This window comes from Struthio camelus, chromosome 26 (genome assembly GCF_040807025.1).
Source record: "Struthio camelus isolate bStrCam1 chromosome 26, bStrCam1.hap1, whole genome shotgun sequence".
Taxonomy (NCBI): Eukaryota; Metazoa; Chordata; class Aves; order Struthioniformes; family Struthionidae; genus Struthio; species Struthio camelus.
In genome coordinates this window covers 3,383,795-3,408,954 of record NC_090967.1, presented here as the reverse complement: position 1 = coordinate 3,408,954, position 25,160 = coordinate 3,383,795, and the positions used below count along the sequence as shown (strand labels likewise).

The window sequence follows — 25,160 nt, the reverse complement described above, 5'->3', positions numbered from 1 at the left end:
AGCAAGTTTAAGAAGCATTTCTTATTCCCTTGCCATATGTACAATACCTGAAAGCCTGGGAAATGCATGTTGAAGATCTGTTTTTATTTTTTCCATAATCAAGCATTCTAGAGTAAAGTTATGAGTTAAGGCAAACTTTCAATAGAACAGAACTTTCCTGTGCCTCAGAAGTAACTTGTACAAGGAACCCAGTGACAACACATCTGCAGTGATAGGCAGGATCTAATTAGATAGGATCAGTTAGAGAATGTAGATAGATCCAACCCATGTAAACTACAACTGCACTATATTCGTATTGAGGACAAATGTTTTATAATTTGCTTTCTTGCCTACATTTGTTTTGTTCTAATTTCCTACATTTTACCTACATTGTAATAGTTGTTTTGGTCTGTCTCAATTCTTCCCACATTTCCATTTCTTTTCCCAGGAGGAATTACTAAGGACAAAAATGGTATTGAGGAAAAAAAAAAAAAAAAAAGGTTGCAGCCTCCTTAAAGTTTTATCCTTTCTATTCTGTTTTTTGCAGTTATTTAGCTGTTTATACTTCAGAACAGAACAATTAACAGACAGCAGGCCACATCAGTCAAGTCACGCTCGGGCACAAAAGAAACAAACCTGCTGAATAAAAGCATTACAAAAAAACTAGTAAGGCAGCAGCATAAAGCTAGCAAAGTGAACAAATCACCTTCCCTGTATGTCAAGGATATGCTGCATTTTTATACCATGAGCTCTAAGTGGATGACACTTCCTTAAAAGCATCATTTAGAACAAGCTATTAAGCCTGGAACATGCCCCAGCCTAGAATATCACAGGAATGTTTATTTGATATTGGTATTTCCCATGTACAGTATGGTTGCAGAATGGGATTCCCACATTTCCACAATTCTTCCCCATTATTTGTAGTACATAAAAGGTAATTCCTTTTGAAGACCTCTTACTGGAATTACTGTAAGTTTCCTATTAGGGGAAGCTATTATCTGTTCTTTTGCTAAGCAAAAATTAAGGCCAAATCTTAATTAGCTATCTCTAAATAATTGTAGTGGCAACATTCACATAAAGTATCAAATACCAGGTGGCATTCCAGAAAATTATTCCCACTGAAATCATACTGGGGTGAAGGCTGAAACAGGATAAAGAAATGGCTCAGCTGATAGTCAAAAAAATCAGGCCTTTCATTAGGGAAAAAAAAGTGGTACGTTGCCTACTTTGCCACCCTACCATTTATTTAAAAACTGTAGTATCCCTAGCAAAGACAGAGAACAACATAGTGAAAAGCCTGGAAAGAAAATGCTTCAAAGGCCAAGAAATTATATATATATAGGCAGATCTCTTAACAGAAGCCTCTGAAGTACCTTCTTACATTTCATGTTACAGCGTGCTGTAAAGAGGTAAGAGGCTTTACTTAGGTGCTCTTTGTCTTATTAAGAAGTGACAGACTGATCTCAGCTCTCCGGAGGTTTGAGGATTGCCAAGTAATACACCCCTGTCCGTTAAGTACATGTCTGAAAAGGACTGGCAAACTAGAGTCAAAACGGTTACTAAGGTTCCAAGCAATCAGACACTACAGAAAATAGTATCGCAAACACGCAGGAACCTGGTAGTTTTGGGTGTTCGATGCACAGGACATTCACAACAATTCAAGTTTAGCAAAAATAAACCACAATGGCGCTATTCCAGTGAAAGGTCTTAATGACAGCCTTCAAATTACTACTCTCGAAAAGCAGTTTACCATAAACAGCAGGCCAAAAAAAGGAATACAGAGACTGAGATTTGTAACTCAGTATGTCACCTGCCGTGTTTGTAGAAGGAGTGGAATAAGGTGGCTTTTTTAGTTTAGGGAGGGGTTTGCACTGGACGCAGGAAACGCACGTAAGCCCTGGCCTGGATCTTCCTACTGCTTGCAAAGCTTTCAACAGTTAAGAAATGAAAAAGGTCAGAAGCAAAAGCACAACCCCGGGGGTATGACCATTCTCAAAACCTCAGACTGCAGTTCACAGACCTGCAAAGAATAACATCGGCAAACATCAAGCCTACTCAATTCAGAAGGAAAAAAAAAATTGCTGGCAACAAAGCAGATGCTGCAACTGGGCCTTTATGGGACGGGCCTGTTTGATCAGTTTACGGTAGAGAAGATAAGGCATTCAAAGATATACACTTCAGCTTCTAAGCCTTACAAATCTTGACTGGTGGGATTTACCTGTCCAAATTTAGACAGCTATGATATAATGAGTCTATGTGCAAGCTAATCACTGCAACTCCCTTTGCAGTTAAAAATGAATCATGCCCTAGAAACACCTTATTTCTCTTCAACTACAAAACATACCCAGGCAAAGGAAGCCAGTGAAACATCTGCACTATAGACATCTAAATGTAGCACGATGAATCCCATGAAAGGAGTGTCCATCTTCTCTGGTGAATTTATTTAAGACATCTGTCCCTTCGGCATGTGTGCTATAATACAACAGCATTTTTGTATATGCTTACAGAGCTCTTAAAAGAGCAGCAAAAAGTCCCACTATAGACGTGGTCAGACAATGAATACAGAATAAGAGCAATAAACAAGGAAAAAGGGCAATCATACCGCTCAAGTTTCGACTGTTTATTCTAAAATTCAGAGGTGCAAAAGGTTTTGAGGACACAATTCTCCCACCTGGAAAAAGAAAAATTGTAGAGTCAGTTAACACTATTTCTGCTAGAAATGACTAGTTACTAAACGTAACTCAGAACACAGTCCTAAAGCAGCCCAAATAAAACTGTATATCATTGTCAGAAAAAAATGCCACAACACTAATGCTGGCAGCATCTAGGAAAGTGAATGTATTAGCCCTGCTAGCTAGCTATGAGGTAGCGCATCAAGGACCACTTAAAAATGACAGATCTTAAAAATGCTTCAGAAAAAGGAGCATATTAATTCTCTGTGGCAATCTACAAAAATTTAATTAGGAACACTGCTATCTCATTCCTACTTAGGGTCTCTCTTATACACAAGCCCCCAAAGTCCTTTCATCTAAAAAAAAAAAAAAGTGCTAATCTCAATTTTACAGCTATTTATGGTCATTTAATCAAAGGCACAGAGCCTGAGCAAATCATGAAACAGAACCATGGAGAGAACTCAGGTGTCTCAATTTTATGAGGAGCTCTTGAACCTGCCGCATCTTCCACTTCTCTCAAGACACTACTAAAGAAAAATCAAAAATATTGACCAGAATAATTAGAGAAGACAGATTAAGTTTTGGGGTTTTCTGGTTTCTATCAGAGCACAAAAGTTGCACTATCTACTTCAGCTTTGGGCTGAAGTTGCCTCTTCTTTGTTCTTTCCACATACTTTCTTTTTAAGAATAAACACTTATTTTTGTAAATTGTATTTGGTTATGGCAGAAGTCTTAACTGTCCAAGTGGTAAAGCGGAAAGAAACCAAGACACCAAGAGTGCCTCAGGCAACTTAAGGGCCACCGTTGCGTTACAGGACGTTCCAGTCGCTAGCATCCGTGATGCATCTTCTCGAGAGGCACCCGAGATGCTGCCAGTGACAGCGTCCACAATTTAACGCTTACCAGTTAATACTCAAGTCCAAATGTGGCAATGTTAAACAGGAGAATCCAGCAATTACATTCAGCATGCAATTACAGAAACTGGATTTACAAACCCCTGTGTGTACAGCCAGGAAGCCTTGCAGCTTCCACAGTTAGATATATCTTCTACTCCCCTCTTCCCACCATTGGTGTTCAGAGCATTCAAATTTCACAAGTTTACCAGTCAGAAGTTTTGTCAACTCCCATAGCACGTAGGACAGGAGGGGTAGTTCCTGCCACCCCACAAAGCCCCACGTAAAACCTTTAACATGCAGAGCATGTTAACGGGGATCATGTGGATTGGAGTATATTTAAGACAGGAAGTAAGAAGTCGAAGCACTAACCACCGCGATGCAGCTACTTGTCCAGAAGGAACAGAATAAAACCCACCAACCTGGCTTTTGATGGTTATAACTAAACCATTACCACTACCAGCTCCCACAGCACTGCAGGAAACCAACGGAAAAGGATTTTAAGTTCGATTTGTTACCTTCCTTCATGTTCGCAAATCGCTCCTTCAGTTGGTGATCCACCTCAGGACCAAAGGCAAAATTATTCACAAAAATAACACTGCAAGATAATGGTCTAGTTAATAAACGGGGACAGACAAGTGGCATTTTAGTATACATACACTACTATCCCTCAAAAAGCCTGCTGCAAGTGACAGTCACTATTACAAAACAGAAAAATGCTATTTGTCCCTGATTATACAGCTACTTCCATCCAGTAAACAAGTTCTCCTCTTACATAGTTTCACAAGACAGTAAGTTATCTTTAGCTTTCACAGATATTGTTGAAACACTGTCATCCTATTACGATTACTCACATCATATTGCTGGGCTTTGCACCGTAAACTTATTATTTACATCAGCAAGTTTCAACACAGAAATACTGTTTAAAATATTTTCACCATATCTCGTACCGAGATCAACCCTAACAAGAGCAACTACCAATACGCTTACAGTAGTATAGCAACACATGAAAAACATTACTCCAATATAACAAACTTCATCTAATTATTTCTTCACATTTGTTTAAGAACACCGCAGCAAAATATCATAGCTTTTTCTGCTAGTTTAAATTCCTTCATAACGTAAAGAGGCAGCTCACATCTCTCAATTCACTATCCCTGTCCTAAGCTCAGCACTTCATCCTAACCTACAACAGGAGGGTTGCATCTTTCTTTCTGGGTTATGAAATCCAATGAGGGTTTTTTGCTCCTGAAAAATATCAGTCACGCAGAAACAGAGACCTGCACAAAGGTAGAATCACACAAATGATAAGAGTATTTGGGAAAGAAACAGGACACGTCATGGGTTAAAGAAGAAATAAAATGTCTATTTTTAAGCAGCAGAAAGTCTGTTCCTACTCTGTCCTTGGTTCCTATTTCCTATCAGCTTGCAATAGGAGTCCTCAATATCTTTCAGAAGCCATTAAGCACTGTGCATGCATAAGCTGTGTAGGCCTTTCCTGTATATTGTTTCAACGTACAGAATCAATTTCTTTACAAGAGGTCTGCTTGCAAACTCCCCTTCCAGTGCCTCCACACACGAAACATGCTCAAAAAGGACACTGAGCTTAAGAGTAGCAGCCAAAGCTATTTAAAACCACAGTTAAAATAAATAAATATATATGTATATATAAAGAGATATATATATAAAAGTATATATGCATATTCACCAATAAAAAGGAAAAAAAAAAAGAACTTATTCTTGCTATGCTTTGCTCTTAGAAACTTAGGAAACCCTGCTTGGCAAGTAAGGCTAGCAGGGGTTCTTTCCTCCTCCTTCCCATCGCATGCCAAAAAAGAGGCCTTGCAGAACAGCCAAGCATATTAATGTGACTAGAAAACATCCAGGAAAGGAAGGGAAAAAGAGCAAGTCTGCCAGGAATATTCTTTAGTGTTCGTTCTGGCACAGTATTTTGTATGCACGTGACAGAACTACAGGAGCCCCTCGTCCACCTTGATTTCATCCCTCTTTTCAGTGCATATTGCTAAGCCTCAAGAAGAGTTAACTGCGTCACACAGCTTGCTTACATGTCAGCACTCCCTTGAACAGTGCTGTGTACTAGTAAAAATGCATGTACTCCCTTCAGAGTTTGGCCTTTGGTCCATTTACGCTAGAAGGGTGACACTTCAACTTACTCTAGAAGTTTGGATGGCTCAAACGTAAATTTATCGGGCAATCTGCGCTCTCATTAAAAAGAGCAGATGCTGAACAGTTGGCACCCTCAGAACACACACAAATGCCTAACATTTGTGAACAAAAAAAGCTACTTCTTTACGAATTTCCGTAGCAGAGAGCAAGGATCAGCGTGAAGACAAGTAGCTGCATACCATGCAAAATAAACATCTACCAGCATTTCCCTATGCAGTTAGATACACTCCATCTAAAAAGAAAAATCAAAATTTCTTCCAAAGGAATCAAAGCTGCACAGACAGCAGAGGAGTACACACGTAGAACAGCAAGCAACAAAGCAAAACCACGTTATACTGCTGGGCTGGGACGTCTGTCCACAAATTAAGAGGCAGCTCCAGAATTTTAACTGAGGTGCATAACGCAAAAGTCATCAGGCTGGCAGACGCTTTCTTAATGGAGAGCTCTTAAACACTGTCCTGGGAGCAATCCATGAATTGCCACAGCCCTGAAGACTTTCAAACGTCTTCCTATTTGACAACCGTCTTCCATTCCCCCACGTAATAGGGTGGTCCTAGAAGGTCAAATACTAGTAAGACTTCTTTCTGTCCTTAAGGCTGAAAGAACGCAAAGCCTTTAAAGTATTAAAATATTCCTCCATATTTTTAACAACCTACTCCCTTTTTACTACAGTCAAAAAGGGCTCTAACCTTCATACAGATCTTCAGATCTAAGCATTCAAAAAACAATCCATTTAACCAAATTCCCAATTTAAGATGGTACAGCCTCACTTGGTCTTTTGCTTTTATTCTTTTATTTAACAGAAAGTGAGCCTAGCTGTATGCGAGGTAATTAGTATTTTGCCAGAATAACTGACATTCACTATAAGGATATACAAGACACGAATAGGGTTCTATTCTCTGTATAACCAGATACACCCTTCTGTGTAATGTCAAGGAACATGCACTTAAATGCATTCCTCTAGTCAGAAAACAGGATCCAAAGAAGCCAGTATAAAAGTTGGCAGATAGGCTTGTGGCTATTTGCTATGGAAATTCTATATAGAAAGCTGGCCAGCCTCCCAATTTCCATTATACAGACTCCCAAATATTCAGTTCATAAAGCGGCATTCAACTGCTGTACTGTACCATACCTTGTGTTTGCAATTCTCTCTCTCCACTCTTCTGAGAGGAAGTCACCTCTTTCCAGCTTAAAAAAGAACAAAAGACAAAACAAAAACCACACACAAACACACAAGAGTTAACATTGCTCCTTCCAAATGCATATCTCCTCTTGTTTAGAGGAGGCCAAGCATGCTTTATTAATTCAGTGATACTACTACAAATGAAGCCATGTGAAATCTTTAGGAAATACCCAAAAGATAAAACACCCACAATTCACGAGCCAGCTTTTTGGTCCTGGAAGGCCTCCCTTCTCTGCTCCCACCCCTCAGCTATTCTTCCATCATGGGAGAAATGGGCAAGGATCTTTCAGGGTATAACCAGGGTCTTACAAACACTATACTCGGATACAGAGCACGTAAGGCAAAAGGCTCTCTGCACTGCAGAATCTGTATCGTAAGCATTCAACGAACGTCTCCTCAAATCCCCGCTGACAAACAAGATCCTATCTTCCTCTTTTTACAGGGGAGGGAATCGAAGCAAGAGATTCTGCCGAATGCTGGTAAAGCCCATGGCCAAGCTAGGCTTTCTTCACAACTGACGGGCAGGCATCTGATTCTTCAGTGGTGCTAAGTATGAATCTTGAATGCTTCTAACACTTTCAAGTTAGAAACCAAGTAAGACATAAAGGCCTTATTTGAAAAGGACTGTATTGATGACCTCAGTAACCTATCTAGTAACGCGCTGATGAGAACACATCATGGCACAGGTTAATACTGCAACAACAGAGTTACTCTGCAGATCAACAGTTTCTTCAGCTGTGCTTCAGGAATGAGGGAGGAACCTCACAGGACACGCTATTTTGCTGTGTCACAAGTAAGGCAGGAGGAGGGCTGGAGGGGGAGAAGAGGAAGGAGGAGAAAAAAAATAACATGCAACTACGTAATTAATGATTGTAACATACTGAAGGAGGAACAAGTAAGATGAAGGTTTGTATCACAACCCCAAGAACATCAAAGCAACAGCAGTGATTGCTTAGCATCCTTTTTTCCCTGCGTATATTCCTTTCTATTGGAAGAAAGGAACACTTCAAACGCCAGTACTTATTCTAGCTTAGGTGACAACTCAAACAGAAGTGCACGCACTGCAATGCAGATTCACTCAAGCTACTTGAAGCCTCACTAGCACAGCAGGGATATCTGTATCCGTTCTGGAGCATGATGTCTTCTAACACAGCTTTCCTTTCCCAGTAGAGTAGGTTGACTTAACTCAGATGGGAAGAAAGGATGGGAAAGGGGGGTAAACCCGTCTGCCGCTGCGAAGGAAAAGGCCACAGTTGCTCACAGGAGTCTGTCTGCTCCACCAGAGGACGAGGAGGGCTAAGAGAAACAAACATCAAGGATTCTTAGGCAAGAGCCAGGTCAAGAACCCTGCAAGGGGCCTTAAGCTTAAAAAAAATTGTACAAGCTGAAAACAACTGGTGAGGATAACGCTTAAAGTCAATCGGAATCATCTGCTCTGCCTAACAGTGGCACTGAAGTAAGGTTTTAAATAGAATAGTCACCTGTATTATCACGCATGCTTTTTGTAGAAGGTGCAAGGGAGTGTACCTTTTCTCATCTCTACTACAGTTCATAAAGTACATACTGGAGACTGAACTGAGAGAGAAGATCCGACCTAAACAAGAAATACATTCAAAAGCTAAAGCAACATCAGAAAAGTTTTGCATATTTTTCTCATCTACTACGCTTAACTTCTAGGGTACCATATACCCTATTTGCGAATGCATATTTTCCCGGTATTATTTTTAAAGCATAATCCTGTCTCAAAGACTTATCTGGTCTTGTAGTAAATAGTTTCTTGGTTGAATAACCAAGAGAGTAGAAGAAAACCCACATGCAAGTTCACTGTACTTATTTTACAAAAATTTGTGCAAGTCAGCTTCTATATTGCTGTCTTCCATGCCATACAATTTCTGATGGCTGCAGGAAGTTTTCATACAGTAATAGGAGAAAGAAAAACGCTTCAGGAATAACCAAGTGTGATCGTAAAGCCGTAGTCTAGCAGGAGAACAGAGAACCAGAGTATCGCGAAACTATTTTGAAATATTAAGTTTTATATAAAGGCCTTGAACTCTAACGTAAGTGGTTGTGAAACTTTATTTGGACCCAATTACACTATGTGTTTGCCTTGCCCATGTGTTTAGGAAAAGAACAGTTACAACCAAAACCTCCATGTTTAAACTCGATACACACATACAGGCTGAACACGTTTTTCCAGTCTACTTTAGTAAGATATAGCTGTGTTACAATTCAAATGAACCACAGTCCCCTTTAAACAATTCTATTTCTGTACTGTAATGCTACCCTAGCTCAAACTTAGCCAATACTTGAGGGAAAAATCTCACCCGGAAAAAATACTGGAACACAGAAATAACCAGATGGTCAACTATGGTTGGGAGAAAACTGGTTATTTTTTCCCCCTCTGGAAGCAAAACAGTGATTCCTAGATGAGCTGCCTGCTACACGCAAAACAGAGCGCAAGAGCTATCTGATTGACTTTTCCCAACAAGCAGCTCCTTTATATACCACACATAAGTATTTATTGATCACTGTTTCCTAAAAGGGGAAAAGTACGCCCTTTCCTATCGACTCCAATGGGATGCAAAAGCCCAAATGAAAAATCACAGTCAACTCTGCCGTCTGCAGTAATTTTGAAGACTGAAACAAGAACGGGTAAGGAAACGCAAGTTAACAGCACACTCCTGACCAAGTGCTGCACTAGGTAAGCCAGTAAAAGAACACTATACATTAAGGTCATGTAGGGAAACCGCAGCACGTCAGCGTGAAACGGCAGTAATAGCAATGGGGATGCGCTCAATCTCTTCCAATCAGTGTCCCCACCCCCATCATGTTCTCTCTCTCTCGCTGAGAAACTTAATCTCCTTAGTGAATAATGAATGGAAGGGACCATCTGTAATGCAGATATTTTCATCTGATTAGACAATGCAGGAGACGCGCTTTATCTGAAAGGATAATTAGCTCCCTGAAATCCGCTTCAGAGAGCTGCCAGCCTGCATTGTTTCTAAATTTAGAAGCAAAAACCAGGTTTTTCTTCAGGTTTTTCAGCTGGATAAATTTGCTCGACAGACTGCAGAAACATGTTCAACGGTATCCGAGTCCTCTAACTCAAAAGAAAACTGGCAGGTTGCAGCCACCGGGAAGGAACAAGAGACACTATAGCAGGCTTCTATTCATTACATTGCAGCACAACGGTTTCTGAAGGTCAAGCGTCCTTTTCCTTGGGACAGGACTTCGTTCTCGCCCCAGATCTACACCGGCAGTTTCTCTGGTAATGCCGTTTGACCGACTGCACAAAGCCATAAATTCACACGCAGAATGTCTCATTCCAGCAGCCTCCATGCAAACACTTGGCTCACAAAAAAACAGTTAATTCTGCCTGGAAAAGTACACATGGTTATTTTTAGGTTCCTGTTCTTTTCAAAAATAACTGGAGGCACGAATCCAAACCTCCAAAACATGGCATCATTTCAAAGCCACAGGGGACGTTTGGAGGGCTTTTCAAATACCAAAACATCAAGTTTCCCGCTGAAATAGGGCATTCAAAAATATCTGGGACAAACAGATTATCTTGCCCTTTCCTTAGCTGGAGTGTGCTGTTAAGCAATGGGAGGTTTTAAGTACAGATGATGTCAGTTATAGCCCCACAAATCACAGCCCAGCTACTGGTATCAGGCAGTAAAAGACAGTGCTACTCCTACACAACTCATCCTGCTTTTATTCAGAAGTGAGATTTCTGCGAAAACAAGCACCTCAAACCTAGCCAGAGAGAAGCCTGCAAGCTTACAGATGCCAGGCTTCCACTCACTCACGCACAAAGATTACCTCTGATTCACGGGGCTGAACCGCAGAGAATCCTCTGTATTAGAAGCTATTGGGGTTTCCTTTGAATAGGCAGTATGTGATGTTAGAGGTGTCAATCCAGCCAAAGTCTCAGCCGTTAGCAACGCTGATTTGTGTTTTCCTACCCTTATTTTGAAGATTTTCAGATGATTTCCTCCTACTGTTAAAATAAGCTCTTAAGGAGCAGAGGAAAGCCTTCCATTATAACAACCCAGAGTAAACAAACAAACAAAAACACACCCTCGTGTTCAGCAGAATGACAGGTCCACTGCGGGACTGCAGCTACTGCCAACTTTACTTGCACAGAGCTACTCTAACCCACTACTGGAAAACACGTTCTCCTTAGCAAAACAGTACAACAGGTAGCAGGCATTGAGGACACAGCAAAAACTTATTTCAAGAGTACCCTGGGAAGAACGCTTGGGCACTTTCTTCTGCAGGGCAATCTCAGCATTACACCCTAGACACCTGGAGATGGTTCTGATTTTGGATCCACAGGAAGATATTTACAGTTAGAAACCATGAAACCCCATCTATCTCTTAATTGCAATACTGTTTTAATTTGGTGACTGCACATGTGCAGAAATTCCCCAGGAGAAACTTTCTAATTACCTAGGCCCAACAACCTTAAAAATCTCCAGTTTCCTTCAGACAACAGGTTTCTTGAAAAAGACTGAGGTGGAGCTAATCTTTCAAAAACTTTCAAGTCCCATGGGAAAAGAAACCAGAATATAAAAGGAGTTGAAACAAAATCAGATGGGTTCAAAGTGGAACAATGGAGCCCAAAAAGCTGAAGCAGCTACTTACTGCTGATGAAAAACCTCTGCAAGTATAACATACTCCTTCCAAACACAGAGAAGACTAGCAAAGAATATGATTGCTCCTAACCGATACCAGGGAAGCACAAGGACAGATAATTACTCATAGAGAGCTTAAGCATTTAAATTGAAATTAAAAACTAAAAGAAGGCATTTTACCAGAAAGTGTTGATTTTTTTTTTTTAATTAGAATCATGAGATTGAACAGCCTGTCATTTAAAATGAAACTCAATTCACTTATTAACAAGATGATTACCTTCAATAGCTGGAGATTAGAAAATTTCCCCAGTCAACCTATGAAGAGCAAACTCTCTCCCACTTGTCTCATGCCCAAAGTGGCTATCCCTACTCGCAAGTTGCAGTAATAATCCATTAATAGCAGCTATAGCCTTAGGCATCCAACATGCCTTAGGACGGTTTGGCCCTGGCTACTGGAGAAGTCGAACACACAACTACCGTTTGAAAGTGACTACCAATGTTTTTTTTCCACTCGACAGATCCGCATATATCTGACTCTGCATATTTTGTATGGAAATACTTCTCAAAGATGAATTTTCTTCTAACATACGTTTACTACTGTGGACAAAATACAATGGAAATACAGCGAGACAACCAGCGTTCCCCTGAACCTCGCTCATCAGAATTAACGCGCTGAAGTTCTGAACTTCCAGCAATAGCAGTAATATACCAGTGGAGAAGGACAAGGAAAAGAAATCTCAACCTCAAACTCCAACTGATGTTTGCAGAGCCGATAAGTGCTAGCTATCAACTGTTGCCTCACCAAAATAACGTCAGTTAAAATACAAGATTTAAGACAGTCAGCAGATCACTTTTCAGAGAGTGATCAAAAATCCATTCATCTTGGGATCATAGAGCTGAACTAGGCTCCTGGCTGTTAAAAAGTAAACCTGCAGGCCGAACCCCAGGATTTATGGTTGCCTTATGTACCACAGTTTTTACTTCTACAGCAAAGCAGCTGTGACATGCATGAAGTCTAAACCACCGTCCGCATTATTCAGACAAAGCAGCAGGTGGGATCTAAGACTTCTTCCCGCTGAGCTTCTGCCAAACTTCCCTCCTCCAACATTTTATTCTTCTCAAAATATTTATTTTGCATATGACTGCCTAAAACATTAGAGTGGAATTCAGAAATTAAGCTCTGTTGATCATAGACTATTTCAATCTGTGCTTATTCTGTCTCCAGCATTTGGAATTTTGGGATCTCACTAAACATTTTACAGAGAGAAGATTGTTCCGCACCAAGATGAAGGTACCAGGCTTTTAATCCCCTGCCTTTCAGGGTCTTCTAGCTGCCTTATGACACAAGTTTGTTATCTAAAAATAGAGTCACCTGTCTAAAGAGCTAAGGAGTGATTAAAAAGATACATATATACACACTGTTTGGCAACAGAAAGCAAATGCAAACCTCTGTCTGGTGAAGCAATAAAAACAAAATAAAACCCAACCTTGTGCGTCCACACAGAAGAGACCAAACTCCATCTTTAAGCCTCACTGTGACAAAGTGATAAGAAACCAATTTTCAGTTAAGTCAAAAAGCACTGCAAGTTCTCAGCACTTCCCAAAAAAGCAAACTGCATACTTGAAGGAAAAAAAAAATATTGTTCTAAACACTTTTTACAAAACAGAGTTATAAAAGCCAAAGAATCTAGAAAAAAAAAGAAGTTTTGTTTCAATACAGTACCAGATTCTGTCACATGGAACGCACAATATGGAAATGCTTGCAGCCTAAGGCAATCAATATGCTTTCAATATTTTAGTCCAAGTTCCTCTCCTATTCTTTAAATTGCACAGCTCATAAGCAGAGTATCTTCAGTAACAATTCCTTTCATGTAATGCCAGCTGGGTGACACAATGGAAAAATGCCATATGGCCACTTCATGAAAAGTAAAGCACGCACAGCGTTTCCACAGCAGGAAAGAGTTAGCAGCTTGATATCAATCCTGCTACAAACTAGTCCCACAGCAGGCCCAGCGTCCTTCTGATGAAACTCAAGCTATATGATAAAGGTGTTTTAGGAAGAAAGTGCACAGAGGGAGATGGTACTGTCACCTTGCCCCAGCCTACTTCCAAAAGGGAGAATCGCAGCACCCCTCATTACAAGATAAGCCCCCTAAAAAGCTCTAGGGGGCTATAGCTCTCAGTTCAGTCACAAAAACTGGGAAATAAAGGCTGGCCACCAACAACCTGTCATCTGATACTACACTACTGGGATGCTAATAGCCATGTGGTTCAAACCATTCCAAAAACATAGCAATAATGTGATCTGTACAAACAAAATGGAAAAGTAGTTCCTCAAGCTTGCTTGCACCTCAGCTACAGTACACATCACTAGCTGCAACTTCCAAGCAGGAAAGAGTGCTTTAACTTCTCTAGGCAATTAGGGGACACCACTGATCCATGCATCCTCTTTCCTGAGGACAAGAAGTGGTAGGAGAAGCACACGTGCAAGCATTACTAAAATCCTCAGCGGGCTGCTAGTGTACTATGATTATATACATTTCCTCACAGGCAAGTGGTTAATTAGGGGAGTAGTTTTTCTTAATGACATTTAAGAAGGGGGAGAAAAGGGAAAGGGGAAGCAATAACACAAAACAGTATGACATGACTGCGCACGTGCTTGAAACTATCATTTCAGAGTGGAAAACACATCCACAATGACTGAGGAAGGTTAGGAGAAAGGGGAAAGCTGTTCCAACATGTATTCCTAGTTCCAAGGAGACAGATGCCCTGCGATGACCCATTTACTCCTCCTGCTCTAGTTCCACCCTCAGAGCACTTAATTTCAATCCTTTACAGCTCAGGACTAACTATTAATCATCTTTTCCAAGACTGCACACCCACCCCTTACCTCCAACTAAAAACTACCTATCCTCCTACAAACCCTGGAGCTTCGTGCACTGATCTTGCAGTGCTGGTAGTCAACCCAGAACTTCAACCCCACGCTCCCCAAAGCCGAAACACCCCTGCCATCCCTTCCATCGCCTGTCCCAGATGACCACACCTTCACCTGCCTGCAGGACCAAAGCTTCAGCTTTGTTTCTACTAGCAGGAGATTTCAGAAACCTAAACAGGGGTGAAAGAAGATTTGACCCAGAAAAGACACATGGCAGCCCCATTTCATGAATGACAATGCTTTGGAAGAGTAAAATCTTCCAAGCACTTCTGAAAAGCCCTGAAAGTACTCCCAATGACACCATACCAAATGTCAAGTGAGACAAAGAGAAAAGGCCCTGGGAGGATGCCTTAGAGAACACCATCCTCGGGATTAAGATAAAAGCCAAGAAGCAGATGACTCATACTGCTGCTTGGCTAGTGAAGGGATGAAGAGGACTTTGCAAATTCTGTACATCAGCATGGATTACAAAGTTTTTCAGCTGAATTTCACTCACTGTGTATTCTGCATGTTTTTTCCCATACCATTTCATCCACTTTCTGAACTCTCTGTCCATCGTCTAGAAGAGGGAGGAAAAACAAAACCACCTATTAGGACAGCTCGTGTTACCAGTTACATTGCAGCGAAAGGAGATGCAACTCTGACAGCGTTCATTGACCCACAAGGCATTTTTGCCATTAACACTCAAAGGACAGACACATATCTACTGCAGTTTCTTTTTCCTAAGAAACATCTTTACTTCACCAGGGCCAAGTCAAAACTGGCATCTTCTTCTCTCCTCCCTTTTTCAGCAAAGTTGCATGTTATAGAAAGGCAACCTCAGTTGACTCAGCACTAAAAATGGCACAACCTAAAGAAGCTACTGTGTTGTGCTATATAATCCCACAGTGCGTAGAAGGCATTGAATGCAGCCCAGCCTAAATCCAGATAGCAAAGGAGCAAATGGGATAGAGACAGGTCTGCTAGGGTAAATGAAAAAGCAGGAGGTGGCATGCAGAGCAAGTGCAACACAGCAAATGGAAGGAGCATCACACTTGCCAGAGCAATCAGGAAGAACACTTTAAAGTACTTTTAAACAGACTAGGGTTACAGGGGATAGAAGGCTCCTCTACTATCAAACCAGGTAGCTGGCACTGGTTATCCATTGCCCGAAAACAGGGAGAAAGGAGCCAAAAACCCCACACATCGAGACAGTTCTCTGCCTTGCAAACAAATCCCTCCATATTTACAAAATATTGTCCCTGTCTACATAAACTGAGAATATGCAGCACAAGTCACTACTTTGTGGTGGCAGCGAGGTTGCACCTGTATACCACATTCAAGAAACAAAACCTAAGTGCCTTGAAAGAGTAGAAAAAAAAAAAAAATCCTCCTGTATCTTTAAGATTTTACTCCACAAATGAAGGGGCTAAATTTGGAGGTAGCAAGGAAGGGAGAGAGTGGAGAGCAGCATAGAGGGAATTCTGGTTTCACCTACAACCCAAAAATGCTGGAGACTTCCATCAGCAGATCAATGAAACAGCTTGTGTGGACAGATGCATTTTAAAATTCTTTGGTTTCAAAAGCAGCCCACAGCTTAGTGGACAACTCACACAAATCTTCGGTACCTTCGTGCTCAGTATGAACTCTCATTTTGAGCTTCCTTTTTTTAAAAAGATAACTTCCTTAAAAAAAAATTAAGATTCTCCCTCTTGAGCTGAAGCTTTTCAAGACCAACCGCATTAAATATCATAGCAGCCACAGACATGTTGCCGCAGCAAGTCTTAACTAGAAGCTTAATCCTATCCTTGTCACAAATGTTTGTCAGAGAAAGGGAGGGAAACTGGTCCACTACACACAGCACGAGGCAGATGAGCTGTACTCAGGCAGATTCACGCATTCTGAAACTGCAGCAGCTGTTGAGTTGTTAAATCTGACAGGACACCATCTATAACTGGAAGGATAACGTAGTACATTTTGTTCATCCAGTAAACTTATGAAATACTGATGCATGTCTTTTGAAGCTGAAAGGATTCCATGAGTTAATACTCCTAATTTTTTTTTTTTTTATACTGATTCAATTCTCATTTTCACTGAAGCCATGTGTTTACATAGAGTGATAGGAAGGCGTATTAAAGAAAGCAAGAATTTATCTTTCCCTCTGAAATACTGATCTTTAAATTAAGCTTACTGTTAAACACAGACAGGAGTTTAGGCCTTGCAATTCACTCTCTAAAGAAACTAGAACATGCCTGCAAAGCCACTGAAAAGAGCGTTCCAGTTGGAAGTTTCCACTGGGTCACAGCAGAAGAAGAGAAACGGATTTTTAGATCCTTGTCTGATCCTCTTCACCACTGTGTTTACACATTTTTGCCCATACATCCCAAAAGGGGGATCAAGGATTATTTTTTTCTTCTTCTTCTTTACAATGTACAACTTGCTAGCCTGGTCAGAGTCAGTTTATTTTAACAATATGGAGGGATACGTTTCTGCTCAGCCTATTAGAGACAGTAAACTTCTTATGGTAAGGCATGACTAACTTTTATTGTTTGCTTGCAGTTCATTTGTGTTCCAGGTTTTCCTTGGAATTGTGTCCCCACTGGCACAGAATTAGAACAAGGGTAAAGAAAATTGCCTAAATATTACAATGGTCCTCTTATACAACTTCATTTGGGTGCCTACTAAGCAGCTATTAACCAAGTATCTAACGCAAACATAAGGCCCAGTTAGCCTACAACGTTTTAATTAACGGAGTTAAATTTCAGCTTTGGGGTACCTAAAAAGGTGCATCGCTAAAATAGGCGGAAAGATAGCTTTAAAGAACTATTTGTTCTGTCCTTCATTCCCAGATTTGCTCAATGCTATGGTCTTTGAAAGTGCTGCATCAGACCCATTTCAGACACAGGATTCCAAGCATTTATGTGAAGCCTACATTACATTCCGTTTTGAATAGGCCCTACACCATCACAGTCAAACAGCTTAACAGCTGCTGGTCCTGAAATTTCTTCAAAACCAGGCTAATGCTGTTTCTCACCACTTAGCAAGCACTGCTAGGAAATGCTAGGACATACATAGCTTGCCCCAAGAGCGCTGTGCTCCAGATCTTACTGATCTGAGAAAGCAAAAGCATCTAAGACAAACTCAGCTTTTCTGCCTGGTACTACACAGCACTTGGCAGTAATCTGAATCATTGAGTTGGCCTTCAAATAAGGGGGGGGGGGGTATGTATGTATGTACCACTCATATATATATATATATGTGTGTGTGTGTGTGTGTGTGTGTGTGTATGTATGTGTATATAATAAAATTTACATTATATATAATGCAAATTAAAAGGGGTGTGTGTGTGAATTTTTTATATAAACACACACACGCCCCTCACTTCAAAAAAAAAAAAAAAATCCCATCACCTCCTTACCTCAGCATATTTGGCTGGAATATCAGCTTTCTCCACACCATAGTGATGTTTGCAGTTTGTGGCTGCAGCCACCTGAAGCACAACCTGACCCACACCTGCAGGAAAAGTAAAAACAAGCCTGAGAACAAGGCACAGTATAAAACTGCTGCAAGTGGAGACGAGTGCTTTTAGAGCAAAGGCCAGGCAGTAATAAGGAAAACTTAGATCATTTGTGGGACAGCACTTCAGGATAGGCAGTTTCAACTCCCAGTTCTGCCTGCCAGTTCTCATATCAACTCTGTCCGTTCCTCAACTGAAAAGATTTAAGCCAGTGTGCATTATTAAAATAAGTCCTGTTTTCCAGAGCTATAAGAAATATTAAGAACCTACTTTTCAGTAAAAGGACTTTACATCCTAACTACAAAATAAACAGAGTAATTTAATATCTTTCTTGCAGGCCAAAAAAAAATTCTAGTACTCCAGTTTTGAGTTTTATATTTTTCCATACATTGAAGGCTTTTTAACAAAATAGTGTAAAACTACAACATTACAGCAACATTTGTGTTGATAAACATTAACAGCTACTTTTATTAAATATTAAGGGCTCATTTTTACAGATGCAGAGAGGCTTCAGGACATCTGAATTTTAAAATTTTTGTCCACCAATTTTATATGCATTCCACAAAACTTACAGATTTTACATGTACTTCACTATTTAACTGCATCCCAAAACAAACACTTGTTGATCGCATGCCTACGCCATTAAAGAACGTCAAAAACATTTGCAAGAGTCTAACATTATTTATACAAGCTTTCACCATGATCCACAGTACATACGGAAGTCTGAACATATAAAGCATATTTAAGCAAAGGGTTCAAAACTCAAAACAATTGCAGAAGCAAAACTACACTGGCAAGACTAAGCATTACTTAAAAATGCATGAACTTCCCTTCACTCCGAATTCTACTTGTGTCAGACACTACCAGCAGTAATTAGCCGCCATTTCCACACCTTGCCTCAATGCATTCCCTGTCTTCTTTCTCTCTGACTTACGTTAAAAGGAAAAAAAGAAAACTATCCATTAGATTTCTGTCTGTACAAACGGCCCAGATTTTGCACACACTACAGGAACGTGGAACGACACTGCTCAAAGTGGTCACTTTCAATTTTCTATGAGCATGCAATATTCATCAGTAGTATACTGACGCATCACCTTTTGTCTACGACTAACACAAGAGGGATGCTCATCTCACCAGCCCGCTACGAATCTAAGAGGATAACCCATTTGCACGGAAAGCATATTGCCGTTTTCCATTTCACTGATTGCCTGCAGGAAGCCACACTGGTAATTGAAGGGGTGGAACTCCTGCCTTTAAACCATTACCAGGACAATGCCGTCTGGCACCACCAGAACTGCAGTGCTGACAGGATTTGTTGCTTTATTTTTTTGTTGTTGTTATTTCACACTTTGCATACACACAGATTTTAAACGCATGCAAATATAGATGTATAAATTTCTGCACGGGGAACTGTTCAGTGCCTTCAACAAGCACTGAATAGTCTCATGCTAAGCACTGGGCACGGGGTGGGGTACAACACAGAAAAAACGTGCTGAGGGACACAACTGTTTCAGTATCTCCTATTTAGGGAGAGTAACAAGGACAGAAAGACAACAGGGAAGATCAAGAACAAGCTGCATTGACTCAAATCATATGGCTACTGCAGAAGTTACTAATTTTGTCTTTCCTTGGCTTTTCTTTTGAAAGAACTTAACTGTGCTGTAGTTTGTTTGCCTAATTATGATCAATACCTCCATAAAATCCTCTTGCAATCAGTCAATTAATCCTGACATCCTACATGGAAGTTTAAAAAAAAAAAAAAAAAAAAACACCACCCAGCCGCAACATTCTGGTGGAGGTTTAGCCCTACTGTTCAGCCATTGCTTTATGCATGTAATTATTGGAAAAATACTAAGTTTGCTGACAGGAATAATATACTGTCACAGTATTTTCACTTAAATTGCATTCAATATCACATTCATTACAATTTACAAAAATTTACTCCATCAGAACAAAGTCAACAACTGAGAGAATACTTTCTTCTGCACGTTCTGCTTTTAATTATTGCAGTGCTCCAAACACTAAAAACTTCTGAATTTAAACCATTCCTTTCAAATGCAACTGAAACTCTGTAAATTTTTATATTGTTGGTCAATATCCAACACTAAAGGGTAGCAATAAACACCTGATTTTGATTCTAGTGGTACAAGGAAATCTAACTTCTAAGTTTGATCACATACTTCATCCTGTTACATAAACAGCAGCACTACAAGACTTCAGATACGATCTTCTTTGACCTTCCTGCACAAACAACTACAAGTATCCCTGATATTTTTTTTCCCCTTCCAGATGGAAAACAGCTCATCAGATCTGATGCTTTTTTAAGTGTCTCATTTGCACATAAGTCATGAAACAGGAAATTTAAGACCCAAGTTCCACTGAGGGGAGAAGAGGGAAAACGGCTGAAGACCCCTGACTTGGAATATGTTAAGTATGGAAAAAACACTGGTAGTTCTGCTGTGTTTAAGCATATTTAGTTGTTAAGTATATTTTAAAATATTTTTCCCCCCAAAGCCGTCTATCTTAACAGCCACAAAACCGAAACATGCTTCATCTAAAACTTTATGATCAACCCAGTAAAAGGGGAAATTCTTATTTTTCTTTTCCTGCTTTGAACCAGATCTTAGCAACAAAAACAAGAACATCATCTTCTTGCTCAGTATATCTGTTCTACATGCGTTTGAGTCATATCTGGTTTCTTTACCAACTAGAAACACTTACTTCCTTTGAAAACTCTAACCTGTAGAGGACATGCAGTTGTGAGTTACTGTGCTGTCAAAGCCGACTATAAAGTCTTTTTTGACATACTGAAAAGTATGTCAGAGGGTAAGTAACTGCTTGATTTTCAGATAACAGGTCAAGCATGTCATGCTGGCACAGGAAGGGCCAGGAAATCACAATTTCATTTACAAAGGGCATAAACTCAATCCACAGAAAATGGTCGAATACTTACAATGGAATACGCTACTCTTATCTTTCCAGAATCATTCTTAATATCCTCTTCATTATAAGTGTATCTACCAATAGCAACAGAAACTAAAAGTTTTCTAAAGATAACTGTTTTTGTAATATGGATTTATTGCTTTCTAGCCCATTTCACCAGCAACACAGGAAAGAATATCTAATTAATGTTAGCATAAAAAGCAAGAGCATCATTGGGGGATTAACTAGAAAAGGTGCTTATTCTGCAATGCAATCCTCAGTCCTGGTTTACTTTCAAAATATTTGTAACTTTTTTTTTTGAATGGCAGTAAAAAGCAGTATGCAAAAAGAGAAAGAGAAAAATCCTTTAAGTTATTCATCACTTACCACTGCCCAAGTCAACAAACAAATCATCCTCTGTCATTTTAATTTCATCTATCATTTGGGCTACTAAGTCAAAGGAAGTTTCTCCATAAACCTCTGGGGAAAAGGGCTCATAGTTGTTGAGTTTCTCTGGATCAGTCACTGAGTGGTTATATACTTGCTGCAGGATATGACGGAGGAGCCCATTGGAGGGACGAGTGTTCAGTTTCATGGGCTGGGTGGTTCCCTTCCACTAAACAGAGAGCAGGAAGAAAACATAAGCCAAATACAAGGAAAAGTAAACTTCATCAGAACAAGGCAGCATTTGCAGGAAGCAGAACTGATACAATTCCCTCTCATCCCTTCCCCCACAGGCTGGTCTACAGGTGTTCTCGGAAAAGAGCAAAAGATGTTAACGATGTTAATACAACAAGTATTACTCTATCGTCTGTGTCGCATCAACTAATAGGTAACCTCAAACACGCCTGCTAGGAATAGGTGACAAGGGGAAATTAAAGAAATGTAAAAATCAATGGGCAATATAAAGCCACATATTGAATATATTCAGAATAGGTGACAAGCAAGCTTACCCATTTTTTATTTACTTGTCACTACCAAACCATTATTTGTACTTTTAATATCTGAAATAGTTTCATTTTCTTTCATGAGCTTCGGATGGGAGGGATCACATGCATTCAAGTAGGGAGTGGCAGGAAAGAGATGAAAATCAAGCTTCCATTCTTCAAGAAAAGAGTTTTCTCCTAAATAGAGGAGTTGTTAGTTTTAGAAATATTTTCTCCTTGGATAATTTACTTTGTTCCTAATCTTCCTAGTATACTTCTTAACTATCTTTCCAAAAAAAAAAAAAAAGAGCAAAAAAAAAAAAAAAGGGAGGGGATGACAACTCCAGGATCCCTCCCAAGCATTCCTCTATTTGAGATTCCAGTACCGTTTCCATAGCTGGCCTATGCTCAAACATTTCAGACGGCAGTTACAAACGCTGAATGTCTTCACTGAATGTCTTCAAATTTTTAGCTATTAGCGAAGACATGAATGAAGACACCTAAATCCAAACAAGCACGAGTTTTATGGAGCTGTAGGCCCACAAGATGAAACAAAAGTTAAATCTCATAGTCATAACGTTGCCTATTTCAAATAATTCCCACAAGCACATTAGAGACAAAAACATCCACTGATTTCCAAAATTAAATACAATAGTAGTATTACTCCACTGTTCATGTTTTATTTCTTCCAACTCAACCTTATATTTGGGCAAGAAAGTCAAAAAGACTAACTTGTTAAAACGGTCTGAAAAGAAGTTTCAGTCTAGTTTTGCCAGAGTGATCCTGTAGAACAGAGAAGCTGAACTGAACAGAAAGGAAATTCTTAAGCCATGGATCACTGCCGCAATACACAGGAGGGTTCATATGGATTATTTAAGTAGCCCGTAAGCCAGAGATTTCCACATGTGAAAGTAAAGCTATATGATAAATCCTTGTGAAACTTCCAAATGCTGAATTCAGGGAAATCTTTTTTTTTTTTTTTTTTTTTTGAAAGGTCACCCAGCTATTTCAAAGTGTCCAAACAAGGGTGCCAAGGGGTAACACTTGACAGTAATAGACTCCAAACTTGCAGCTGGGAAAAGAATTATGGTTTTTCTCTTTAGATAAGAAAGGCACTCAAAAAAAAAAAAACTCTCTCTCTCTATATATATATATCTCTCTCTCCATGCTTGATTGCCCAGATACAATCAAGAAAACAAGTTTTAATGTAAGTTTTATTAACTCCCAGAAAGAATGGAAATGCTGAAGCGCTGGTGATGCAGCTAGACTAATATACGTAGTTCAGCGTTAAGAAAGTCAGCACTTCCTTGGATATATCCTATCACTATACACGAATTTGAAACCGGCTAGATAAACATCATGGCATAACAAAGGTAAACACATACCAACTGATGAATGCTATCAATGGCTCGGTTGTATTTGTCACAAAGCCTCTGCATGCTTTCAAAGCTACAAAGGGAGAAAAAAAACACTCAAGGTCAGTTAAAAACAGAGCTCTAAGAGGCAGCTGAGATTTGAAGGTACAAGTTTTTTTTTGTTTTTTTGTTTTTTAACCATAGATACTATAAGTAGACAGCTGTTTAGGATTTGTTTTCTGCAATCTATGTAACTACGTACACAGTTTTAGAGCACTGTATACAGTTTCCTTAAAACTGTGGACCAGCAGTACCTGACAAATGAGCAATAAATTCCGCAATACAATATATTCATGTAATAGAAGACAAAAATGGCATTTTACAATAAAATTCTGGAAGCTGAACATTAATATTAGTTTCCTTGATCAACAGGAAAAGAACTGAACTTAACACAAATTCTGATTTTTTAGGAATTGTATTCTTATTGTCCCTTACCTCCTTTCCAGATCCTCATACACACAAAAATTTAACACATGTAAATTGCTCTGCTTTGTTCCATCTGCCCATGTAGACTGCCCCAGCACGCTATCTATAAAAACTTCATCCATTAGAAAAGCATACCAATTGCTTCATGGGTTGGTTGGGTTTACAGTCAGTTCAGCCAGTCACATAATGACAGAAGCTGAGAGGATTTAAAAAAAATTCATCTCAAGGCAGGGAGGAAAAGATATTGCTAGGAACATCATATATAATCAGATTCCACAAAGCAGCAGCGAAAAGACCAATCCAAGCAATTATATGAGTAAGATAACTAAATCGTGGCCATTCCCAAATCAGGAAGCGTGGAGGGAGACAGAGGCCGTGGGAAGGAAGCAGCTCTTTAGTTTCTTGTGAACCTCAAATTATCACTACCCTGGCCAAGACTCCTTCATCGAAGAGTGCTGCTGAATCCCCTCTACAAGCTTTCAACTGTCTGTGTTTAATTCCATGTTAAGACAAGAGAGGCTGAAATGAGTTTCGACTACATACAGAGCACACGTTTCTGTAAGTCACTGCTCTTTGTTCACATGCATTTGTCAGTCAATCTGCTTCACGTAATTTTTCCGACAAAATTTTCAAAAGGAAGTAAACAGATTAAAACCATTACCAGAATTACAGGTTTATGGCGTCCTTGAAAAGCTGCAGGAAGGTAAGTGAGGTGAGACTTTGGGGAACGGTGGTTTCGTTTCATACAGCACCACTGCTGACAACACTGAACCTACCAAGTTACCCGTGCCCAGTGAGGACACCAGATCTACAAACGTTACAGCACTGCAGTCTCAGTGCATAAACCATGGATTTGACGACAGAGGCTGCTGGGCCCTGATCTCTCCTTTTGAATTCACTGGGAAGGAGAGAGGGACTAACATGTCTTGCGGTGAAACAATTAAAGGAAAATGAAATAAAGAGGAGGAAGTAGACTGCGATAGTGCTCAGGACAATAGCCGCTGATATATTACCAATTGATGCAGTTTCATCTGTAAACCTTCTTTTATAACTTTCGTCATGCTGTGGACTTGAACAAATCCAGTTTTTCCCATGAAAGCAATTAAGGAGGTTTTTGTGAATTACAACTTGAGGGTCATCTCTTTCTCCAGGCTCAGTACAGCCAAGTCAATACACAAAACATCAAACTTCTCCACAGATATATGTCACAGGGTCAGAATCCACCTCTCCCAACCACTAGATGAATGCCACATATCATACATCTCAAGCTGTTTGTGGAATAGGTATTCGCATGTAGCCAAAGGCATCTTAAAACTACTTCTAGCTGCCCAGAAAAGTGGTATAAATACTTTGCCTTTTAATTTATCCCCCCCCCACTCAAATAGCATCCCACTTGCATTGAATTCTAAACAGAGGAGAAATGGGGAACATTAACCTCCTACATTCATGGCAAGAGAAGGACACAGTGCTGACAGACAGTTCTGGCATG

General features: G+C 39.9%; 1 protein-coding gene across 6 annotated transcripts in view; it reads right to left on the bottom strand.

Moving 5' to 3' along the window:
* Positions 1-25,160, bottom strand: part of DOT1L (DOT1 like histone lysine methyltransferase) — a 70,278-nt gene that overhangs the window by 23,526 nt on the left and 21,592 nt on the right. For 5 of the 6 annotated variants that reach the window (XM_068919748.1, XM_068919752.1, XM_068919753.1 and 2 more), the window contains exons 4-10: positions 23,216-23,279; positions 21,292-21,520; positions 17,884-17,978; positions 14,983-15,045; positions 6,864-6,919; positions 4,063-4,142; positions 2,582-2,650 (exon numbers count right to left, since the gene is read on the bottom strand). In XM_068919748.1, coding sequence (XP_068775849.1) covers positions 2,582-2,650; positions 4,063-4,142; positions 6,864-6,919; positions 14,983-15,045; positions 17,884-17,978; positions 21,292-21,520; positions 23,216-23,279 — 656 coding nt within the window. The remainder of the gene's footprint in view (positions 1-2,581; positions 2,651-4,062; positions 4,143-6,863; positions 6,920-14,982; positions 15,046-17,883; positions 17,979-21,291; positions 21,521-23,215; positions 23,280-25,160) is intronic. The other variant, XM_068919749.1, reaches the window with a different exon arrangement.